We start from the raw sequence: 22,641 nt of genomic DNA on the forward strand, positions 1-22,641 counted from the left end.
GGCAGAGTCTCCCCTCGCGGCTCGCCACTCAACTCAGCACCCGGCCGCCCGCGCCACCGCCGTACATGTAGCCAGGTGCGAGACCCTCACCGAACTTTGTTAAAGTGTTGTTCACCTTGAGGGACAGCCGCCTCGAAATGCTGCTCCGCTTTTTTACTTGCCTTTTCATGCTGTTGGTCGCCTCCTGTACCTCAACATCGCCATTCTCTTGCGGGGTGCTCATGTTCACATCGTAGTTCTCGCCCTCATCGATCTGGCTTTGCTCTTCGTCAGACTTGTAGTAGGGCATCGCACGGCTTCCGCAAGTCGTGCACATGATCTGACTGGGTCGAAGGGTCGGCATTTCGCTCTTTCGCCTTGTACGATCCGCGGTGGGCGGGACTGAGTGGTTCAAGGACGGCGTTGGGTCAATGAAGACGTCGCCCTCCGTAGCCCGCCTCCTCGTTGATCTTGCTCTGCGTTCGGCCGCCTCTTGCTCGCTGGACCACTTGACGACAGAAGGTCTTGGTGCCTTCTCCTTCTCGGTCACTGCAACCAGGCTCGTATTGGCGAATTGTGTTGTGATCTCGTGCCTGCCAATCTCATTTGCCATCTTAAGCCAGAGAGCATAGCCGATAGCATCGTGAAGTACCGGAGCAGTGATGAGCTTTCGACATTCTCTTGTGCCTTCCGCCACACGTAGTCTGCCGAGCTCTCTGATCTCGTTCAAGGTCGAGTTGCAGACAATTTTGATGTATCCCGCCTGCAATTGCGTTTCCCATCGTTCCATGATGAAGCCTTTCAGAAAGGTGCATGCCTCTGCAACATCCCTTTCGTGCTGTGTCATCTCTTGTTCGATATACTCTTCCTCCACTATCTCTGGAGACCGCGCGGCTTGGGTTTCGTCGGCATCATAAGGGATTTCGAAGTAATTGTCAACGCTGGACTCGTCGGCAGGGCCGTCCTGATGCTGTCGCCGAGCTGGGCTGGTCGCCTCATCTTTCTGTATAGGCGTCATGATCAGAGGCGTTCGTGGACTGTAGGGCTGGTATAGCTGCCTATCCAACGCCATCATAAACGGGGCGGCTTTGCTGATATTGCTGGCGGAGAAGCAGCTCATTCTCTTCTCTGGCCCAGCCGATTTCATTGGTGATGCCATTGTGATTGAGGAAGAATCTCGCGACCTCCCAAAGACTGTTGATTGAATGCCGTATATGTTCAAAGTTGTTTTGCTTCCTTCTTCTGACAACTAAGCTCTTCCGAAACCCCATGAGCCAGATATTAAATACATGGATGCTCACAGCAGTATATGGTTTCACGTCTATAGAGGTCTCGAGACGGCTCACATCGGACCTGACTTCATTGTGGCCACCACGCCACTAGATCATGTCATATCAGATCTCCGTATCCTCATGGCCGAGGCTGATGACGAAAGCGAGAAACCTTGCAAGCCATCGGCTAGATCTAGACTAAAGAGGCGCAGGGCTTACACTTACCCCAAGCGAGGAGCTTGACCGGTCCGCCGTCCATCTCCTTGATGCTAAAAGAACGACATAGACCAACAGAGTAGAATGAGAAACTACTGTAGCATGTGTTTTGAGAGGATCTGCAACATCTTGTTCGGGGTGTCAGTCATATTCCTCAAATTTTCCACACTCCAGAGACACTTCAATCTTGAAGATGGCGACTGACGGCTCGTTTCATTAGCCTTTACCACACAAGGTAGCCCAACAAACGGCCACAGCTGCTACAGAGATCAACGAGTCAACAGGGTCCTTGGGAGATTGCGATGATAATGCAGCCTCAGCAGCTATTCTCGGCCCTAATACCTTCTCGCCGACTGCACCCATTTGATACAGGTAACTTCATATGTTGTTGACGCAGGGATGGGGAGCGTCGATGAAGAATGTCGTTCTCACGGTGAATAGATCTTAGCGATCTCATAACGATGTTCAAGAGTTCTTGTATATCCTACAGCCAGCTCATCCATCTGTTGGAGATTTCTCGTCATCATTAGCGATTCCTTGTGAACAATTGTTTACATTACCCCGCCACCCCGCATCTGTGTGGCTGCTATTGTGCCATACTTTAGTTCACGATCGGGGTGATTGATAAGCCGGCGAGATCAACGCCGGGATTATAACGAGAAGCGGGTTTAGGTCTTGGCACAGGCATTCAGTAATCCACAGCCTGCAGTGCAACGGCTGGGTCTGCATTGATCAAAGGGCAGATATTAATATCAATGAACTCTAAATACTCTGAATTGCCGCCAAACGAACCGGTTTGGACTCGCTTATAGAAACTCTCCGAATTATCCCGAGTATTTCCTTGATTACTCCTCTATGTACAAGCGGGCCCATAAGTAAGAGTGGAAGATCCTTAAGAAGGTATTGCCCGAAACGATGCCATTGTAAGAAGGCCCAGATGGCAAGTGAAAGCAAGCTCAACGAGATGAAGTATTTCTATTACAAAGACTATGATGGGATGATTGACCAAGTATTATTAATCTAGGCACTCGAGGCAAGATAAAATTTCGAGGGGAGGCTGAAGGACGCGGAAGCGACCTTCACATTACACGAAGACGTTCTCCAACAGATACTCAATCTCTGTCGCCCTGTAGTTGTCCTCTTCGACATAAGCCAGACCCGTACGGTTAACATCAAAGACGATGTTGTTGGGCTCATCGACCGTGTACAATGGCCATGCAGGACCAGTCTTGGGGCCGCTGCAGACATTAGGATCGGTGTCGTGAATGAAGGCAACCCACATCTTGCTCATCAGATCCGCCAGCTCGACAAAGGTCTCTGGCTTTCCTGCGAAGGGGTTGGTAGCATAACCAATTCCGTTTACGTTGTTGAACACGAACGCGACTTCTTGGAAATGGGTCGCTCCGTAGACGGCCGCAATGCCGTTGACGTAAACGTTCCACAGATAAGAGTAGACAGACAGTCCGGCACCAGCATAGGTGCTGGCCAGGAGTCTGCGACCGCTGTGCTGTTGGTAGTCGCCGGCAAAGGCAGCTGCCCGCTTCCACTGAAGGCCGAATGGGTTCGCAGCAGGTCGGCCAACTTGAGAAACGGGGATGCCAACATCAGGATCGTCGGGGTAAAGCTCCGAGATGGCGGCCACCTGTTCGCTGTCCAGCTGAAGGGCAGTAAGCCAGGCCTGGAACTGCTCAGTGGTGTTGATGCCCTGCTTTGCATACGCGGTACCCTCATCAAAGTTGTTGCCGAGCAGAAGGGGAACGTGTGCGAACTTGCCCGCACCCAAGAGCTCGGATCCCTGAGCAGTGATGAAGTCGCCGTCAACCACAGCGCTAATGGTAGGCGGAGTTACGCTCAAGGGGTTGGTGCCGTTGTAGATGGCGTTGATAGTTTGCCAGGGAAGTCCTCGCAAGCAGCTCAGCTTGTCAGCGGCATCGGTACAGCCCGTCTTGTCGACGAGAGCATTGAACCACGGCTGCCAGTCGTCGGCGTCGGCGAACCTCGCGATGGGACTGCCACTCTCGAGGATGGCGCTGCGGAACAGGTTGTTGTATTGACCATCGTAGGCGACGAGCTGCATGCCCAAGGAACGAGCACCGGCAGACTCTCCCCAGATGGTAACCTTGTCAGGGCTGCCGCCAAAGGCGCCAATGTTCTGCTGGAGCCATTCTAACGAGAGGCGCTGGTCGCGGAGACCAATGTTGCCAGCACCGGCGTCTTGCAGTTCGTTGCTGAAGAGAAAGCCCCAATACGAAACACGGTAGTTGATGGATGCAGCCACAATAGGCTTTCCCTCCTTGACGGATTGATCGACAATGTAGCTGAGGTTGTACCTCGGGTCGCGCGAGCCTCCGTTTACATAACTCTGTTTCGACAAAGTCAGCAAAAGTACCAGGTAAAGGTTGTCTTACACTTGGCAGAAACTTACGCCGCCATGAACCCAAACTCCAACAGGCAGATCATCTCCTGGCTGGACACCGGCCGGACGCACGACGTTGATGGTCAAGCAGTCCTCCGAAACAGGGTTTCCCAAGTTGGCAGTATCGGAGCCATACCCTATGCACATCCAGCCATATTCGGAAGCTGATCGAGTCCCCTCGAACGTCTCGTTGAGCGGTTGAGGAGCAGCAAACCGGAGAGGGCCAACGGGGGGTTGTGCATACGGGATACCAAGGAAGAAGTCCTGCGCATACTGCTGGTTCCGCACTCCGACGTAGGTTCCGTCTGAGAGGTGCACCGCAGGAGGTCCAGGCGGCGTGGGCTTGGGACGAGGACCCCAATAGCCGGGCGAGGAGGACTCGGACACGCCCAAGCACGACGAAAACGCCAGAAGAACTCTAAACGCGTGGGAACGCATGGCAGACAAGGCTCAACGGGCGAAGAAGTGCAGCTTCTAGAATGCGGTGTAGAAGGAAAGGGAGGCTAACACCTGCGTGTCTCATGTCAGTCGCACAGAGGTTCAGGTAGGGAGATTTTGATCACGCCCGTTGACGCTACTCGGGAACCAATCATGACATATCGTCTAGAAATTGCCTCAACGTCTGCTGGCGTGAAAAGAAATTTCCGTAAAGATGGCTTCTTAGTCCCTGCACTGCCCGGAATATTGGGTTACGACGACTCTAGACTAAGAGCCGTTTTGGAAAATAATCACCGGCTCTTCCAAGGCTCTGCCGATCACCCCTAGCAGACTTAGTCTATACCTTAGATTACGATGACACATACAAGAAGTCCGTACCGTCTCATTGCCCCTGCGGATGGCACTTGGCAACCCTCCAACACGATTTGCGTGCTTCGGCTCAGGGGGCTCGATCAGATGCTACTACGTAAGTTCATCCTTGTGTCGCATGGCGAGAGCATGGCGAGGCTTGCCTCTATCGATCTCTCGGCCGAGCATTTCATCCATCACGGGTTCGACGGGTTATGGCCTGATGCCCAGCATCCCCCCGCAGATTGGAGCCGTAGTTGGTAACCGTCCGTGTTGCCGTTGCCCCCAAAGACCTGGCAGAACATCGGAGAAGCATATCTCGTTGTGGTTAGTAGAATCGATGGTGAGACCACGCTACTGCGCAGTAACGGCGCAGCTAATATTCGTGTTGGTGAGTAGACTCTCTTAGTCTCTTCTAGAGCCCCGGAAACTCCATATGGGTGCTGTTTAAACGAGATATGTAATATTGACCATCGGCTATGATCCTGGGGAAAATCGCTGGCGCACGAATGGGATCTCTCCGCTCAAGCCCCAGGATTAGAGTTCGGTACTAAAGACCGGTACCCCAGCCATCCTGAGTTGAGGAGTGGGAACATTCCCACATTCCTCAGCTGCCCCGGCATTGCTGGGCCGGCCTGGCAGGGCTAAAGGAACTTTGGTAGCAAAATCCGTTAACGAGACCACACACACCTTTACAATTTCATTGATTACAGTTGCGTGATGCCAGTGGACCCTTTATGCGTCTGTAGAGGAGAACGTGGTCTGTATGCGGAGCCGCGGTTGGAGCATGGCGCTGGATCTCCGATTGAGATGGACCCCGAGCCAAAGGCCCAGGGAACGTTCCAGTCCTACCTTACTGTTTAAGTAACCAACTTCGTGTTCCCATCAGATCATTCCAAGACAAGTGTGGTTGCAACCAACAGCCACAGCGTCAGTGGTGAGCCGTTGACTCTTGTCAGGCTGCTAGTTCCCTTGCATCCGTACCACCCGGATTTTCAGACGCAAAACAAACTTGGCCCAGCGATCCAACAGTTCCGTTTGAAGTAATGTGTCCGTAGTAGCAGGAATCATACGTTGGTCCCAGCACCGCCGTGTTGGCGGCCGGCCTCGACTTTTCCACGAACCCAAATCTCCCGCTTCCGCCCGCCGTGATATATGTCGTGCACCGGTCGAAGCCTGATCTGTCTTTCGCCTGCCCGTGACGAGGTATTCCTAGGGGCAGGTGGCGGGACTTCGTCCGAACTCCGTCCCCCTCCCTGCCTCTCCCTTTGAGGGGGAGAATCCTATCGCCGACACAGGCAATACTCTCGCCGGTTTCGAGGGGGGGCACATAGCGTGAAAAGTCGGTTGCACTCCCCGAAACTAAGGACTGTTCATGGAGGGTAGGAGGCTTTCTGGTACCTGGGGGCCCCCTTGTTAAGGACGCTGATCTTAGATTTCATCATGTGCGATGCCAATGTATAATATGAGGGAGTGATGCACCTCCCGCGTGCGCGCTGACCTCGACCGATTTTTGAGCAGAATTCCCGGGGATCCACTGATTGACTCCCCGTCCTTGTTTCTTACGACGTCTTCTATCATATCTCGTAGCACTGTGCGTGTGCTGTGAGGTTGACGATGGTCGACGATAGAGGCACCAGACTCCTCGCCGTAACATGGTCTCTTTGTGTCGCTAGCGCTACATTGCTTTCACTGCGTATTTATTGTAAGCTATGGCGTGGACGTGGTTTATGGTGGGATGACCATTTCTTGATTGTGTCAATGGTATGTGAAGAAACGCCGTCATTGTGCTTTACCCCCTCCTAGCTCATGGTTGCAGGTGTCACTTGTGATATCCATCTCGATTAATTCCTACATTGTCTCTCTCGGATTTGGACGCCATATCGATACGATCAGTAGCGACAACCTCAAGCTCATCAACCTCAATACGATCCTCGTCGCCACTTTCGGAATCATCGCAACGACCACTAGCAAAAGCTCGTTCGCCCTGACGCTGTATCGCATTGTCACGAACCAATGGTTGAAATACTTTCTCATCTTCATCATCGTTTCCATCAACATCTCGATGAACTTGGTATGGATCTTTGGATTCGCCAAATGCACACCGTTGCAACGAGTATGGGACAGCAGCGTGCCGGGAAGTTGCTGGGACAAGAAGAAGCTTGTCAAATTCCAATTATTTGCTGCCTGTAAGACTGCCGCGAAACGTTGTTCTCGTGAGGCTTGCATGCTGACTTGCTTCCAGATTACTCCGCCATTCTCGATTTCGTTTTGGCGTTCCTCCCCCTGGCCGATTCTCATGGGCGCAACGATGCGGCGCCGCGAAAGGCTTGGTGTCGCCGTAGCAATGAGCTTGGGTGCCATGTAAGACTGCCCGATCCCCCGCTGGCCACTTTTGCGGTAGACTAACATCGACGCCAGTGCCGGAATATGCGGTATCGTGAAAGCCGTCCTGGTGGTCCACATGACCAGTCCAGACATCACCTACGAGCGCGTCGACCTTACGATCTGGACTTTGACAGAACCTGCCGCCTCAATCATGGCAGTGTCCATCCCGGTCTTGTATGTGGTCTTCCCCCTCGTCAAGCTTATCATTTCTTGACGTCTGACACCGTGCAGGAGAATGCTGTACCGAGAACTCAAGTCTACTCAACGAAGTTATGCCCGAAACAAGTCACAGTCGCATGCACTCGATACAGGGTCGAGGAAGGAGGTCAGGTCAACGAAGAGATATGGCCCTGGGTCACAATACGGCCGGAATTCTGTTGTCGTCATGTCTACCGGAGGATGGCAAGAATCGCAGGAAGCCCTCCAAGAGGCGGAAGGCGGCCAGGCATCGCCGCTCCCGGGCATGAACGGCATCATCAAGACCGAAGAAGTGAGAGTGCGGCATGAACGATTAACAGGACTCAGCGAAGGCGAAAGCTCAATAGAGCTCAACTCGCTCAAAGGAGGGTCATAGATGAGGTAATGAAACCGACAGTTGATGGACACCCAGGCTGGCCTCGGACGAAGGTTTACAGTATTAATAATTATGAGTTAGCGCCTCTTGATACCAGATATGAATGAACCGAATAGAGATTGATTAGATATGGCGGTCAAGAGAACTATTAGTAGTTAATGTGCAATCGTCTGCCCGTGGTCGTCTGATGAGCCGACAATGATTGGGGAATAAATTGAAACAATCGTGTGAGCAGACCTGCGGATGACATTCTCTATACCTCACCGGTGCCACTGGTTTTGGAGCTTATGGCTTTGCGGCCTTGTTGTCGCTCGTCGCTCGTCACGGGCTCACCGAATGCCCTCTATTATTGGCCTATCGGTGGGAATAAGAAACCAGAATTGCATACCGCTATATCGTGCCTTCCCGAACGCTCGACACTATGTATTATTCCTGTTGATTGCGAAATTTCTGGTACATGTCGAGCCTGGCGGGTCGTGGAGACGCTTTGGACTCGGGATGGGGGACTTCGGTGAGAGCTCGGTAAGATTTCGGTGAGGCATAGGTGACTTCCAACATCATGAGATTGCAGTCCCACAATAGCAAAGGTCGACTACACACAACATGTAGCGACCTCGGAAACCCTTCACATCGAAAACAACAGTTTAAAATGTCCATGTTACGTTTGTATGCTAAGCCAAACATTTTGGCATCTTTGTGATGGAAGTTCTGAGCCAACGAGCTCTAGATTGTATGACATCACGTTGGTTTCGCGATCAACGGCGTTCTCAACTTAGGAAGTCCTTATCTTTGGTTGATTGAGTCCAAAAGAAGACGGCCGTCTTGAAACACAGCAGCTCGTATCAAAGGGATTCGGTTTGCAAAGAGTGAAATCACTTCTCTTTCAGCTCATCCCCTTTGTATGCCCAACTCATTGTATGGATAGGTAAAAAGATGCAGGACAAGATAGCTAATCTTAATAAAGAAGCCTGTGAGATCCAAGAGTTAGAACTCATATTCGCACTTGCCTCACCTTCGCGCCTTCCCCTAAACGCACCTTCCCCTCAAAATCAACTTTGCCCAGCAGCGCCTTCCTCACCTTTACATCCCTCTGAATTTTCATCCTCGATTCTCACTCTCACCCTCATCTCACTCATCTCACTCATCTTGCTCATCTTGCTCATCCATCCCTCAATTTTCTCTTTTCTTCAACCCCTTCGTGAGCCATCTTCTCAACTTCACGCCGAAGATCCCAACTATCGCAAGAACCTCCATCTACTTGCCCACAAGATCCCTCTTCAGACAACCAATTTCCATCAGAAGATTAGATTTCTTCACTTCACACCCCAATTCTCATATCTCTTTCTCATCCATCCACCCATCGCTCATCGAGCAGTATCCCGGCCAAAGCGCATCATCCTCGCCTTCCATTTAGCGAACGCCAGACGAACACCATGATTGACCCGTTCAGCGTCGCTTTCGCCTTTACGGGCATACTGGTCATCTTAATGGCTCTCAGTTACTTCGGTAGTCTGATCTACCAGCTCTTTCGCGAGAACGGCCTGTTCGACCCCAGAAGCATCGGATGCCTGGTCTTCGTCATCTTCATCCTGGCTTCTATTCATCCCCTGACGGCAGATCACGCCCTTAGCATCTTTTTCAGCGTGGGCGCTGTCATATTGGAGGCTATTTGGGGACTCAAAACTGCTGTAATGAGTCTGTGTGATTTTTCCGCCGAGCTTCCACAACTCGCCAGCCAGCTTCGGATACAGATCTGCAGCAAGTTGACCTCCGACACACTCCCGAGCAAACGACTGAACAATCAATTCCTACACCCGCGCAAGAAGATGTCGACAGATGCTTCCGCCAACGAGAGGTGTGTGACAAAGCCGAGGAACGCCTGACGAAGACCTTGAGGCAAACCAACTCCTACGCATCGGAAATTAGCGAAATGGACGCGAAGATCATTGAGATCCAGCACGCTATCAATAAGCAGGAATCTCGTGCTCAACGGGCCGAGCACAATTTCCGAGGGGCAAGCGCGAGACTGCTTGCACATGAGACGGACGGAGCAACCATCGCAAGACTTGAGGCAGAGCTGGAGTATCAGAAAGCGCAGGCCCACGACGCCGATGTCTGTCGTGAGGCATCCAACTCACAAGCGAAGTACCTTCAGAAGAAGATCGATACTCAGAAAGAGAAGTTCCAAGAATACGCCCGGCGCAAGGAAGACCAGATTGGCGTGCTACGTACCGACATCAAGGCCATCCGGCGTAAGAGAGACAGTCCCCCTCAGGTAGAGCTATTGGCAACGGGAACCCAAACCGAGGCGGTGGAGACTACTTCCGAGGCAGCCCAGAAGTACCTCGAGGAACAGCTCGCCATGACCCAAGCCAAGCTTTCGGTAAATCAGACGTTGGCAACCTCGGCCACATTCAAGCGTTTCATCAGCAAGACCCAGATGGAAGATCTCAAGGCTGATAGCCAGAATACGGAGCACAACTTATTGACGATCATTGTCGAGCTTCGCAAGGAATTGACCAAGGCCCAACTTCAAGCAACTACTGCTATGCAGTGGCAAGTCACTCAGCAAGATATTGAGGCATCAACGTCGTCAAACATTCTGGCGCTACAGACAGAGTTAGCCAATGTCAAGGCCGAATCCAAGGCAACCATTGAGTCGAAAGACGCCCAGATCCAAGAAGCCGCAGGCTTCAAGGCGGAGGCTGAGAGAGTGGTCGCTGACTTGCGCAACGAAGCAGAGCAACTGCGCCACGAGAACGATACCTTCAAGCAGCAGGTGGAGCAAATGGCCACCCTGAGCCCTCAGATCGCCGTGTTGCAACGAGAGACAGAGCAGATACGCAATCAGAGGGATACCCTACAGCAGCAAGTAGAGCAATTGATGAACCAGACCACTCAGATTGCCCCATTACAGCAAGAGAGGGACGTTGCGATTCAAAAGGCCCAGCTCGTAGAGCAACAAGCAGTGGAAATTTTGCAAGCAAAGGCGGTGCAAATAACCAAGCTGGAGATTGACCTGCGCACTGTCCGCAAGGAGAAGAACCAGGCGGAGGAGGAGATCGAGGGATACATCCAGGAGCTCGAAGATGAGCAAGAGAAGCTTCGGGAAGCACTGGAGGCTGAGAAAGCTTCGATCCACACCATCAGCGACTTGAAGGTGGCTAAGGATGATTTCTATGCCGAAACTGAACGATTGAACGTGGAGGTGCAACGCCTTCTCAACGAAAACACCAACCTGACGGCGAGGATGAAGAAGTTTGCTAGCGAGGAGCTCCTGAAGGCCAACATGGCCAAGAGGAACAAGACTCAAGAGTTGAATAACCAAGATAGAATCTTGGGCTTCATGAAGAAGACCCACGAGGACGAACTTGAGAAGAAGGAGGCCGAGCTTGCGAAGAAGGAAGAGAAAATTGCGAAGCTGGAGTCGCAGCACGCTACGACCTGTGCGGGCAATACCAAATTACGCGACAAGACGAAGAAGGGCCGCGAGGACCTCATACTGTTGGTGTCGAGAGTCAGAGATCTCGAGGGGCAGATCCAGAGCCCCAAGTCCGGCCCCAGACTCACTGCCTTGCAGACCGGAACTGTGTCTACGGTCTTGCAGCAGATTGAAGACGGTAGTCACCTTCTCTCAATCACCTCAACCCCAGCGAAGAAGCCCGAACGCGCGCAGTCAAGCACAGACGCGAAGACTATGCGACCGATGAAGCCACTTCCGAACAGAAGAAGGTCTGAACAGGCTCCGAAGAGTGAGGCGGGCCCTTCGTCTGTGATGGAGGAGTGAGCGAGGCCATGAGCCTCGATTTCTTATTGTTCAGTGCGAACACATTTTGTCTTGTTGTATTATAATTCTGTGACGAGGGCCGGCGAGCCCAGTTCACGGATACAGATATGGTTGTGGTCTCGGTTCGGTTTCGTTTATACTAGGATGGTCACGATCAAGGACACGGTTTACGATTACGGTTACGGTCAAGATTACGGAATTCCGCTATGGACATAATGCTTGGTCGTGATATTGAGCCGCATGGGTGGCTCAAGAGTACAAGGAATGAAAAGTTTTCATTGCGCGATTGAAATCAAATGGTATTGGCTTTTGTGTGAATGCGTGATGCAACCATCCTACAGATCTTCCAAGTCCAAGCCGTCAACCTTGCCCAGGAAATCTCCCGTACCGCCGCGCAATAGCTCCTCGATGTCGAGATTACCCGACGTGATGTACTTTTCACTAACGCCAGCATTGACGCGCTTCGACAACAACTCACGAAGCTGCGCCCTCATGGCTCCCATCTCCGCCTTGCTAATGTTCTTGTCCTCCTGTTGCTTCTTCTTCCGCTGACTTCCGCGACCCGTCCACGTCCCCGCCTTCTCCAGCTCGTCGCTGTCGTACTCTACACCAAGCTCCTCAGCAGCAGCCTTGACCCAGTCCTCGTCCTTGGTGCCTTTCTCCTTGGCCAGCGTGGCGTCCGTGAGTTTCTTCGCCAGGTCGAGTCTCGGCTTAAGGCGGGACGCGATGCGGCGATCGATGTCGATGGTGCGCATAAAGTACTTCTTCTTGCTCGAGTGCTTCTCGTGGACCTTGGCCGCGAGTCTGCGCGTCGGTACGACCTCTTCCGGTCCGCAGAGAATGATACTCAGACCCGTCTTCTCGCCACGCGCGGTGCGACCGGAGCGGTGGACGTACATGTCGGCGGCGCGGGGGACGTGGTAGTGGACGACCTGGTCGATGCCGGGGATATCGAGACCGCGGGCGGCGACGTCGGTGGCGATGAGGACGGATGTCGTGTTTGCTTTTGTGGCCGTGAACTTTTCGACGGAGCGGAGACGGGCTTTTTGGGCCATTTGGGAGTGGAGGCCCATGGCGTTCAAGTTGAGGTTTTGGAGCATGGGGGTCAGGCGACGGACGGCGCTGATGGAGTTCGTGAAGACGAGAGTGCGGCGGTTCGGGTTGAGGAGGAGGATTGTGTAGAGGTAGAGGTCCTGCAACATGTTAGATCAGGTCGCCATGCATGATAGATTGGGCGAGCGCTTCTTTCTTACCTTTTCCATGGCACCGCACTCGATGAGACCCTCCTTGAGACCGGCGGCCATCTGCTTGGCGGGGTTGGCGTCAATGAACTTTGGCTTTTCCTCGCGGAAGTTGAGCTTCTTCAGTAGATACTCCATGTTCTCCGTCTCCGACATGAGGCCCCATTTGCCCTTGCCAGCCAGCTTCTGTTGCAGTCCCTGGTGGAACGTGGCAGAGAAGACAAGCGTCTGTCGCTCCGAGAGCTCTTTATCATCCTCGTCGTCCTCTTCGACAACCTCACGGTCAAGGGCGTCCAAGATCTCTCCCGCCTCCTTGAAGTGTCCCTCGCTCAGAAGCCTATCGGCCTCATCAACAACCAGGTACCTGATTTGCCGGAACCCCTTCAGGAGCTCCGTGCTCGAGCTGATGACCTCCCACAGGCGACCTGGCGTACCAATCACGATATCTGCCTTGGCTAGTTGTCTCTGCTGCTTGAACACTGACAGACCTCCCGTCACTGAGCAAACGAATGGTGCGTGGGGCAGACCAGCGCAGAGGTTCTTGATGTGATTGGTGATTTGGTGTGCCAACTCTCTCGTCGGCGAAAGAATAAGCGCAAAGGGGGTGTTATCCGGCTTCTTCTCGTCCTCCTTTCCCTCAAACTTCTCGAGCCATTCCTCCACGATGGGAATCGAAAACGCAAGCGTCTTACCGGAACCCGTAGAGGCCTTGCCGATGACGTCGTGGCCGGCGAGGATTTCGGGTATCGAGGAGCTCTGGATCTTTGTTGGCTTGGCGAACTTGAGCTTGGCAATGGCCGCAACAGTCGCTGGGGAGAGACCGAGGTCCACCCAGGGAGCCGTGTCGATATCCTCCTCGGCCTCTTCAGCTTCCTCGAGAGCCTTGAAAACATTGCTTTCAAGCTTGGCGTCCTCTGGCTTAGGCTGAGCCTTCTTCTGCTTCTTCTCCTTCTTCTTCTTACCTTCGGGTTCGGCTGCGCGCGCAGGTGTAGCGGCGTCTGTCTCGTGGGCTTTGTCTGCAGGCTTGTCCCCCTTTGTGTTTTCCACCTTTTGTGCCTTTTGTTCTGCCTTGGCGGCAGCCTGCTTCTCCTTCTTGGTCTTCTTGGTCTTCTTGGTTTCTGCCTTTGGTGCTGCCTCGGCCTCCTCCATTATTGTATCGGTTTGTGTAGGTGCGGGCTCAGAGTCGCTGAAGCCTTCGAACTCGTCTTCGTCATTCTCCTTCTCGTCGCCAGAGGGAATAGCAGCGATCTAGATTGCAGTCAGTCATGCAACGTATTCGAGGGACGAGAAAGGGAAGCTTGAGCAGGGTTACGTACAAACTCGACGTTATCACCATGTTTGACGACATCAACGCCCTCGATAACCTCCAAGCCGTAGAAACCCTCGGCATCGTCAAACATCTCGGGGACCTCGACCGTCTTCCATGGCAGCGCACTGACAGCGACCTTGCGCTTCTTTGAGGCCCCAGCCTTTCCGCCAGCCGACTTTTGGCGCTTCTGGGGATTCTGGACAGCCCCAGAAGGCTGTTGCTTCCTCTTATGTTGCATATTGGGGGTCCTGGTATTGTATATACAGGAGCGCAAAAAGAATGGTATGGGAAAATGAAAATGCCCCGCGAGTAATCTTTCACATCGACAAAAAAAAAAAGGAAAAAAGTCGATGCGCATTTCGTCCACTGCAATTGAGCGCCGCCGCCGCTGCGCTGCACGAAATTTTTGGCGGGCCCGGAAAATACTTCAGCCGGAAGCGCGAACCCCTGGGCGCCAGGCAATGCACAGACCGCAGCTTAATTCAGCCCTACGAGAACAGCGCTGCAGCAAATTTTCTTTGGCGGCCATAGCGGGCGTTGACCCCTCCAAACAAAAAAAACATTGCTGGCAAATTTCCCCTCCCCCGCCATTTCCGTCTCATATCAACCCTCGATAGGTCTCTTCCCGTCTCTCGCTATCACTTCAAGATGGGCAAATCTTCTAAGGATAAGCGCGATGCTTACTACCGTCTTGCAAAGGAGCAAGGCTGGCGTGCACGCAGTGCCTTCAAGCTGCTGCAATTGGATGAAGGTGACTCATTTTACCCCGCCATTCCCTGATGCTTTGGCTGTGATACTGAATGGTGATGCAGAGTTTGACCTCTTCGCCAACGTAACAAGAGTCGTCGACTTGTGCGCTGCCCCTGGTAGTTGGTCTCAGGTGCTTTCTCGTGTTCTCATCAAGGGAGAGAAGTTCGGCCGTTCAGCATGGGAGGATCGTGAGGCCAAGTTCCGCCAGGAGATGCTGGGAGTCTTCCCCGCTACCCCTGAATCTGCCACATCAGCGGAGAAGACTCAGACCGAGACTGCTCCAGAAGAGACACAACCTCGCAAGAATGTAAAGATCGTGTCTATCGATCTGCAACCCATCAGCCCTCTCCCCGGCATTATCACCCTGCGTGCAGACATCACGCACCCCGCTACCGTGCCTCTGCTCCTCAAGGCCTTGGATCCCGACTATGACGCCGCCAACTCCAAGAGCCAACAGGCCAGCCATCGTGTCGATCTAGTCATCAGTGACGGTGCTCCCGATGTCACTGGTCTTCACGACCTGGATATCTACGTCCAGTCCCAGCTTCTCTTCGCCGCCCTCAACCTCGCTCTTTGCGTACTGAAGCCCGGCGGCAAGTTCGTCGCCAAGATCTTCCGCGGCCGCAACGTCGACCTCCTCTACGCGCAACTCAAGATCTTCTTCGAGACCGTCATCGTCGCGAAGCCGAGATCCTCCCGTGCTAGCAGTGTGGAGGCTTTCATCGTCTGCATCAACTTCCAACCCCCGGCTGGTTTCCAGGCCAGTCTCGAGAACCCGCTTGGAGTTGGTCACGAGCTACCCAAAATGGTCGAGGAGAGGAGGAGTCAGCTGCCTGCCATTGCTGATGCGCTCATGCAGAACCCCCTGACGGGAACATGGGACTCTGCTCCCACGGCGTCTGCGACAAGGGGAGACGGCCAGGTTGTTGAGGTGGAAGCCTATGACGAGACGGACGAGACGACGGATCATGATAAGCACATTAGATGGATTGCGCCCTTCATCGCATGCGGTGACTTGTCGGCGTTCGACTCTGATGCATCATACCAACTTCCCGAAGATCACGTCTCTTTGGATCCCGTCCAGCCACCGACGGCACCCCCGTACAAGCGCGCAATTGAGTTGAGAAAAGCCGCTGGCGGAGCATATGGCAAAACGTCAATTAAGGCATGATGATTACAACAACGTGTCAATACCATAATGGGGTTCGCGCTCAATCCTCATCCTCCTCGTCCGACGGCCCATTGGGCATTGCGGGGCCGCGCTTCTCCAGCAAATACAGCTTCCCTGAATGTGACACACCCCATTCCGTTGTCCCCAAGGCCTGCTCATACAACTTACTCGCTTGCGGCGAGGAAGTCAGAAGCAGAAACCGTCGCAAGTCAGGCCACTCGTCCAAGATCTCGTTCAGGCACTGCATCAGCCACGGCGCTAGTCCCTTGCCTTGGTGCGTGGGGAGGACGTAAATATCTGCTAGATACCCAATGGTGGCGTAATCAGTCACGATGCGGGCGAAGCCCACTAGTTCAGGACCTTTCTTTCCTGCTTGACAGTTAGACAAGGAACCTAGAAAGAAGTCGATGAAAGGCTCGTCGACATACCTGCAATGTCGGCGGTAGACTGTGGGAGTTTGTACACTCCGAGACATAGCGAGTTGTCTATCAGCCTCCTCAGAGCGACTTCCGGAACGCGCTTCGTCCACCACAGCAGCTCAGAATCAAAGGCATCGTTTACGGCGTTGAGGTCGACTAGCGACCGGTCGGTGGAAATGAGGTACTCATCCTTATACCACTGTTTAGATGTCTGGTTCGGCATCGTAGCCCACTGCCCAAATGAATGAATGAATGAACGAAAAGAAGATGTAGTTGAAAGATACGTGAAACTCTCACCTTTGGTCTGTGGTGCCCGGATCCGTACGAAACCTAACTCTACGAGGGTTGAGCTCGAGACTGCATGCGGAGGAGGGGGGTCGAGCGGGAAGTTCAATCCCCGCCTCCGAACACATGTCCGTCACCTCACGTCATGCCCGCCCGGATTGAGACTTTGCGAGCCACCCACACTCCGTCTGGGAAGGGAATGGAAGTTTGGGCCGGTGAGGTGGGGTAGACCATCTGCCGGGTTCCCTGCTATACCTCTCTCGGTAAGCTCGCTCCGGGTGGGGTCCCTTCGCTCCGTTGCTTGTCACGGTCGCGGGGGCAGTTTTGTGGGGCATTCGGGCTTCAAGTAGGGGGTACAATGCTATGCCGGTCGTTGCATCAGTGACATCCTTCGATAACAGGTACCGCTACTGTCCTCATTTTTCCATCTCCTGATATTCTTATTACGATGTCTCTAGGAATCGAATTCGAGTACACTTCTCAAATAATGCACGGAGAGTACGGGCCAAAAGGCAGATCATTCTACAGATCATTTGGGGCTCGGGAAGAGGGTGAGGCGCGCCGATTATCGTAGCAAGTGGCTTCAACATGTAACAATGTTTGCAGTTGGAAGAGTTGCGAAAGGTTTGCCGACTAGAGTCTGGTGCTCGTAGACATGATGGACTATGCTAGCTATCGGTAAAGATGTGGACGGTCATTCAGCTTTTGTTCTCAGGAATGAGGGGAAGGCTTTGATACTACTGTAGATAGGAGTGGGCCTAGTTTAAAACACCAATTTGATTTAGAGAGTGATTGAGTCCTACAGAAAGCTATTTTTTGAGGCATACGCCATTGTTTTAGCCATTTGCTGAGGTTGAAGTCATGAACCCCTTTGTTTTTGATGAAACGTACAAGTACCTTAGGTAGAAATAGATCAGGAAAAGAGAACAGCTTCGGAGGTGTACTTGCCCTCTAACTCACTGTCATACCTTCCGTATTTTTCAGTACTTCCGTCTACTCAGATATCCGTTTTACCTATAATTTGATGAGAATCCAGTTCTCCCTTCTCTCTTCCCTCCTCCAACCACCTGGCTTTTTCCCTACCACGACTCAGCGCTTCTGGGGCCAAGATTCGCCAAACTGTCTTCAATAAATTGCCTTCAGTCTAATTCGGTTTGCGCATTGCAGAGTAGCCGAAGACGACGCGGAAACACCGTTAGCTACCACAGCCATTCAAAATCATTCATCATTTCAATGCCCAACGTCTATCCTTGTGTCTCATACTGAAGTTACCAGAAATCATGGTTCTTATCCACATAAATATCTCGAGTCAAGATAAAAGTTTAGGCCACTATTCACTAAGAACTCCAAGTATCTGGAGAGAAAAACCCATACACATCTTCGTCAGAGGAATGCAGAGGTACGAATATATCGAAAGTTATATGCGCGAGCGCACTACTGACGGAAACGGCTGTACGACGAAGACAGGGTCGGGTCCTGGACGTGGGCAATGGCGACAAGCTAAAGGAATTGAGTTTAGAGGAGGAACAGATCTGAGGAGAACGCCAGATCTGAGGAGGATGCATAAGCACCCGCGTGACAGATTTATTAGAGAGTATTTCTTGAACGTCTTCCGGGTTCAATGAGCACACATGATCCTGTCATCCAAAGACTGCAATTGCCCACACGGGCGCGTGCCTAATCTACTCGCATCGCGACTTCTTCAAAACGACCTCCTTCAGGTGCAAGTCCGGCAAGTTCGCTCTTCCTTCCCCTGTTTACTGAGAAACCTAAGGAACTCCCAAGTCACTACCGAGTTTTTCAAACCACTTGCCTCCCACTTGCCTCGATTCCTCCTGGTTTTCTGTCTCCCTACCAAAAACGAGACAACGTCCATCTACGCTTTGCGCTCGCGGTTCTTTGCCATCATCCCACAACCTCGCGGAGTCCCTCCGTTGTCTGATACCTATTCGAAAACACCCAAGAACTTCCATTTGATCCCGTAAGCTGCATAGAAGAGAACATATACGGTCACTGTTGCATTGCTGAACATTATTTCAGGTCTCCACCATGAATGGTTCCTTCGAGATGGACCCCATCCAGAATTCCATCCACTTCTGGTGCAGTGACGAGAACAAAGAATGGCTCGACGACATTCTGAACACTCATTTCGAACCCCTCATAGACAACATCAACGCCGGAGGTCTCCATAGTAGCTGGGAATGGTTCACCGACGACGCGACTCTGACGACAAGCATCAATCTTCCACGTTACGAGGGAACAACCTTTGAAGGGAGAGAGGCAATCAACAACTACCTCGCCAGCCAATACAATGCCGAGCCCCGCATGAAGTTTGTTCCACTCCTTTACACCTACGGCCAAGGCCACATGGCATGCCATGCGTGGTATAGACTCAACGACGAGCATGGCCTTTCCAGCCCTCACGATCATCAGCTCCTCATTACGGCGAACCTCAACAATTACCACAGAGTGGTCAGCATGGATTTCAGCGAGTATACGGTTGCGGGACCGGCGTCTTATATTGAGATAGTGGACAATTGCGTCGCTTGTCGGGCCATGGCTTCCATGAGGCGAGAGAGACAGATGGAAGAGGACGCGGATGATAGTCCAGATGATGAAGCACAATCCGAGTGGCCTTATCGCCACGAGGACCATGACCACTGAGAGTATTGGGAAGATTGACATTGCTACCGGGAGACTGGGATCGTTATGCGATGCTGAGGTTGAGGTTCGAGGGAACGGTTCGACTATTCAATAGCATTACATTTCTGATGAGCATAATGAATTTCTTGTACCTTTGTCTTACTTCCATTACATGCTGGTGTACTGTGTTGAGTTCGTATCCATGTCTGGCGTTATGGTCACATGCATGTTCACAGTCATGATACTGATCAAAAATGTCGACGAAATACTTCACCCAGGTGGAGTGGGTACTTTAGGCAGTTCAGGCGAAGATGGTAGGTATGAATCATCAGTCATTCTTTGAGGATGGCTACCTGGTGCTGATAGAAGCTGTGTAGGTTAAATTGTACCGCGAAACAAGTGAAATCCCAAGTCTGAACCCCCTTGCCCTGCTGCTTGGAAGCGCCGTCTCCGGCTCTCCATGCAAGCCCGATCCCTGGGGGCTAATTCTGATTTCCGTGTCAAGAGTTCACCATCCCAACACCCCAAGGAACCACTTGAGGCGATCGCAAGACCAGGAACGCCAGCTATCCTCCAGCGAGTACCAAGTCAGTGTGACATCAACTGGGTATCTCTCGGGCTTGTAGAGCTTGAAGTTACGCTCATCGAGGGCAGTGTGTCCGAGCTGGGCTGCTGGGATACCTCTCTGGCGGGCCATATCGGACGCCATTCTCTCCCAGACGCGGTGGATGAGCAAGACTTGGTTGTCCTTATAGGCGCCGAACCAAGAAGCTTCGACTACATCGGTCAGGTAGTTGGGATCATTCTCGGTCTGCAGGTTGGAGTTGAAGGTCGGGTGAGGCATCGGAGGGCAGCTGTGGAGGCCATGCATCTCGCAGACCATGTCACCGAGGAGCCAGAACTTGTCGCGTGGGAGGAACATGCTGGCACTCAGGGAGTGGACGGGAACATTGCTGGTATTTCCGTAGTAGAATTCGCCGGCATTGTCGAGATAGTCAAAGTAGGAGCTGTGTTCAGGTCCGCGGAAGTGGTTGAGATTGCCAATCTCAATAGGGGTATCCATGTCACATTGGTCGTAGCTCGCAGCAAGCCGAGTAGTAAAAGCATCGGCAACCGTGTTTGGCTCGCACTGCTGAGGATCAGCTTCAAGGAAAACACCGGGAGGCATATCACCCTCAGATCCTTGTCCGATGGCCCTGCAGCCTCCATCTCGCAAGACCATGTGGAAGCCCTCCATATCGTCAGTCCCATCCATGTAGTAGTCTGATGAACGAGTAGGCTTGTTGGATATGGCACTATTGCCTAGGATCCAGGTGATATCGGCTGTGGGTCGGACCATGTCGGGGTGCGTATCCATGAAAGACTTGGTACTCTTCCAGAGGAGCTCAGAGTCGGCGGCACCCTCAAAAGACACCTCATTGACTCCGTAGGCAATTCCGCGGTCTCGCATTAGACGGAAGACATCGACCGTAATGTCGCAGAGGAACTTGGTCTAGAGAAAGAGCCTTGTCAGCCAAGGCAAAGCAAAGGAGGGTAAGGAAGAAAGGACGATGCCAACTTACGCCAGGTTCAACCATCCAGAACCATTCGTAGGCCTGAAGACGCTTCTCTCGGGCAAAGAGTCCAGCAGACCAGCGACGTCTGTGATGGGCAGTCTTGATGAGGGCTTTGTCGGCGTTCACTCCCTAAGCGCGCACCAGACCAGCCTCAAAGCGACCAGGGTCAACAGAGCTCGGGATTGTCCAGTGCTGCTGAGGGATCAGGTTGTAGGTAACAGTCGAGGCAGTAGCGTTAGAGGTAACGTCCTTGAACTCTTCGCTAAGCTCCTCGTGGCTGAAGAATACCCAGTCGTAGCGGTACTTGTGATTGAATCGCTGCTCGAGCTGTGCGACAGAGGCTACCATCTGCTCCTTTTGCTGCTCTGAGACCAGAGAGACAAAGGCAGCTCGTGGCGAAGCATTGTGAATGTGGACAGGACCACACAAAGCAAGCGGGATCTGGACGAGAGCCAGTGCAATCCAGAAGACTAGAGAAGCACAGGATCGAAGAGATAGCTGGCCGTGCGCCGCCATCTTGACTGGTTTATCGAGGTGTACGATCAGTGGAAAGAGGTAGCCTGTAGGACAAAACAAGTGAATGTGAGTGGGAAGGCATCAACTCCACGCCGTGACTGGCGTGACAAAGGGAACTTAGCGATGTCGTGCGCTCAGGATGGATTTGTTTTGATGAGGTTGTTGTGGGGGAGAAGGTTTGGTGGAAGGGAGAAAGTTGGGATTGTGATGTTGACAGGAGGAGAAGTCGTGTGAGCAGCTAACGAAGAAGCAGTGAGGCACACAACATCACTAGCGCCTCGCTTAAATTCTTCTCATCTAGAACAGAGGAAGGAGCATGGATGCTAATACCTCTTCAACACGTGATTTGGTGATCTGGAGACCTCACCGAGGTGCCCTAGGCGCCTGAGGCGCAGACCTTTCGGTGAGGCCTTGCCCGGAAGATATACTCAGGAGACACGTGATATCACCTGGATGCTGTTGAAATACTTGTCAAACGCATGTTTGCCGTTCGTATTTGAATTACTGGCAGCCTCTCTATGTCCAAGAATCTAAGAGCTCCCTACCTAATCTTCACATGGCAGAACAGGAGACTGTTGAGCTTTCTTTGGCCACAGCAGGAATGCATGTCAATGCTTAGCCCGATATCGCTTTCCGGATCTTTCAGCCCTAAGGTAAATACACTTGCTTCTGTACGAACAATCGCTATCGATTCAAAGATCAGCAAAATGACCAAGAGGTATTGCTGGCGGGGCCATGACTGAGCAGGGACAACTAAAACTGCCATTCAAATGACCGCTCTACCTATTACAGAGAGGGATCACCGGGAGCCAAAGAGGAACAATAACATTGGCCTTTGTATTCAACCTTTGACCTTGTGAGTTGATTGTAGTGTCAAGCATCCAAGGCCTGCTGGAAACGTAACCTGATTGATTATTCATGTTTGCTGCGAACCAAGAGAAGTACTGCAGGCTCATCTAATAATGGTGAGATGGGATGTGAAAGTCAACAGAGCCACCTCCCCTATGTAGTAATAACCTCGTCCTTCGCGTTCCATTCCTTCTCCCGTCGATTTAGAATTTCAACCATTGATTCTAACCCCAGATCCATTGCTCTTTCCACCACTAGTTTCAACTCTGATGGCTCATCACGGCAGACCTCCCTATCTAGGAGAAACTCAAGTATTGCTGTATGCTCAAGGCGTACGGCATACTGCAGCAGTGTTCCTCCATGCCAAGCATGTGGACTCGCGCCATGTTTGACAAGCTTCCGTACCATAGATATACTTCCAGCACGTATTGCCGCAGCCAGGGGAGAAATGTCGCCCATGACCCCTTCGGGATTCATGCCAGACT

The 22,641-nt window shown here is 52.4% G+C and overlaps 9 protein-coding genes across 9 annotated transcripts; 4 read left to right on the plus strand and 5 right to left on the minus strand.

The window, feature by feature from the left end:
* Window positions 1-28: 28 nt before the first annotated feature.
* N0V96_006247 (uncharacterized protein) lies at window positions 29-1,051 on the minus strand (the record flags this gene model as incomplete). The annotated part of the gene is made up of 2 exons (XM_053190898.2): window positions 29-1,016; window positions 1,047-1,051. 2 exons carry the CDS (start codon window positions 1,049-1,051, stop codon window positions 29-31), a joined length of 993 nt encoding a protein of 330 aa, XP_053051816.2.
* A 1,499-nt stretch (window positions 1,052-2,550) lies between these two features.
* Window positions 2,551-4,320, minus strand: N0V96_006248 (uncharacterized protein; the record flags this gene model as incomplete). Its single annotated transcript, XM_053190897.1, has 2 exons — window positions 2,551-3,828; window positions 3,892-4,320. The coding sequence occupies 2 exons, from the start codon at window positions 4,318-4,320 to the stop codon at window positions 2,551-2,553; spliced, it is 1,707 nt and encodes a 568-aa protein (XP_053051815.1).
* Window positions 4,321-6,733: 2,413 nt separating this feature from the next.
* Window positions 6,734-7,630, plus strand: N0V96_006249 (uncharacterized protein; the record flags this gene model as incomplete). Its single annotated transcript, XM_065757653.1, has 4 exons — window positions 6,734-6,857; window positions 6,914-7,025; window positions 7,090-7,230; window positions 7,288-7,630. The coding sequence occupies 4 exons, from the start codon at window positions 6,734-6,736 to the stop codon at window positions 7,628-7,630; spliced, it is 720 nt and encodes a 239-aa protein (XP_065613570.1).
* A 1,433-nt stretch (window positions 7,631-9,063) lies between these two features.
* N0V96_006250 (uncharacterized protein) lies at window positions 9,064-11,417 on the plus strand (the record flags this gene model as incomplete). The annotated part of the gene is made up of 2 exons (XM_065757654.1): window positions 9,064-9,325; window positions 9,382-11,417. The coding sequence occupies 2 exons, from the start codon at window positions 9,064-9,066 to the stop codon at window positions 11,415-11,417; spliced, it is 2,298 nt and encodes a 765-aa protein (XP_065613571.1).
* Window positions 11,418-11,752: 335 nt separating this feature from the next.
* MAK5 (ATP-dependent RNA helicase) lies at window positions 11,753-14,205 on the minus strand (the record flags this gene model as incomplete). Its single annotated transcript, XM_053190894.2, has 3 exons — window positions 11,753-12,610; window positions 12,671-13,906; window positions 13,975-14,205. 3 exons carry the CDS (start codon window positions 14,203-14,205, stop codon window positions 11,753-11,755), a joined length of 2,325 nt encoding a protein of 774 aa, XP_053051812.2.
* Window positions 14,206-14,615: 410 nt separating this feature from the next.
* Window positions 14,616-15,888, plus strand: TRM7 (tRNA (uridine-2'-O-)-methyltransferase trm7; the record flags this gene model as incomplete). Its single annotated transcript, XM_053190893.2, has 2 exons — window positions 14,616-14,718; window positions 14,780-15,888. 2 exons carry the CDS (start codon window positions 14,616-14,618, stop codon window positions 15,886-15,888), a joined length of 1,212 nt encoding a protein of 403 aa, XP_053051811.2.
* A 40-nt stretch (window positions 15,889-15,928) lies between these two features.
* On the minus strand, window positions 15,929-16,530 carry N0V96_006253 (uncharacterized protein; the record flags this gene model as incomplete). The annotated part of the gene is made up of 2 exons (XM_053190892.1): window positions 15,929-16,257; window positions 16,317-16,530. 2 exons carry the CDS (start codon window positions 16,528-16,530, stop codon window positions 15,929-15,931), a joined length of 543 nt encoding a protein of 180 aa, XP_053051810.1.
* Window positions 16,531-18,641: 2,111 nt separating this feature from the next.
* N0V96_006254 (uncharacterized protein) lies at window positions 18,642-19,256 on the plus strand (the record flags this gene model as incomplete). Its single annotated transcript, XM_053190891.1, has 1 exon — window positions 18,642-19,256. The coding sequence occupies one exon, from the start codon at window positions 18,642-18,644 to the stop codon at window positions 19,254-19,256; it is 615 nt and encodes a 204-aa protein (XP_053051809.1).
* Window positions 19,257-19,743: 487 nt separating this feature from the next.
* On the minus strand, window positions 19,744-21,307 carry N0V96_006255 (uncharacterized protein; the record flags this gene model as incomplete). Its single annotated transcript, XM_053190890.1, is given in 3 exon segments — window positions 19,744-20,727; window positions 20,798-20,920; window positions 20,933-21,307. The coding sequence occupies 3 exon segments, from the start codon at window positions 21,305-21,307 to the stop codon at window positions 19,744-19,746; spliced, it is 1,482 nt and encodes a 493-aa protein (XP_053051808.1).
* Window positions 21,308-22,641: the final 1,334 nt, after the last annotated feature.

Source organism: Colletotrichum fioriniae (assembly GCF_027942845.1).
Source record: "Colletotrichum fioriniae strain IMI 355084 chromosome Unknown scaffold_7, whole genome shotgun sequence".
Lineage (NCBI taxonomy): Eukaryota > Fungi > Ascomycota > Sordariomycetes > Glomerellales > Glomerellaceae > Colletotrichum > Colletotrichum fioriniae.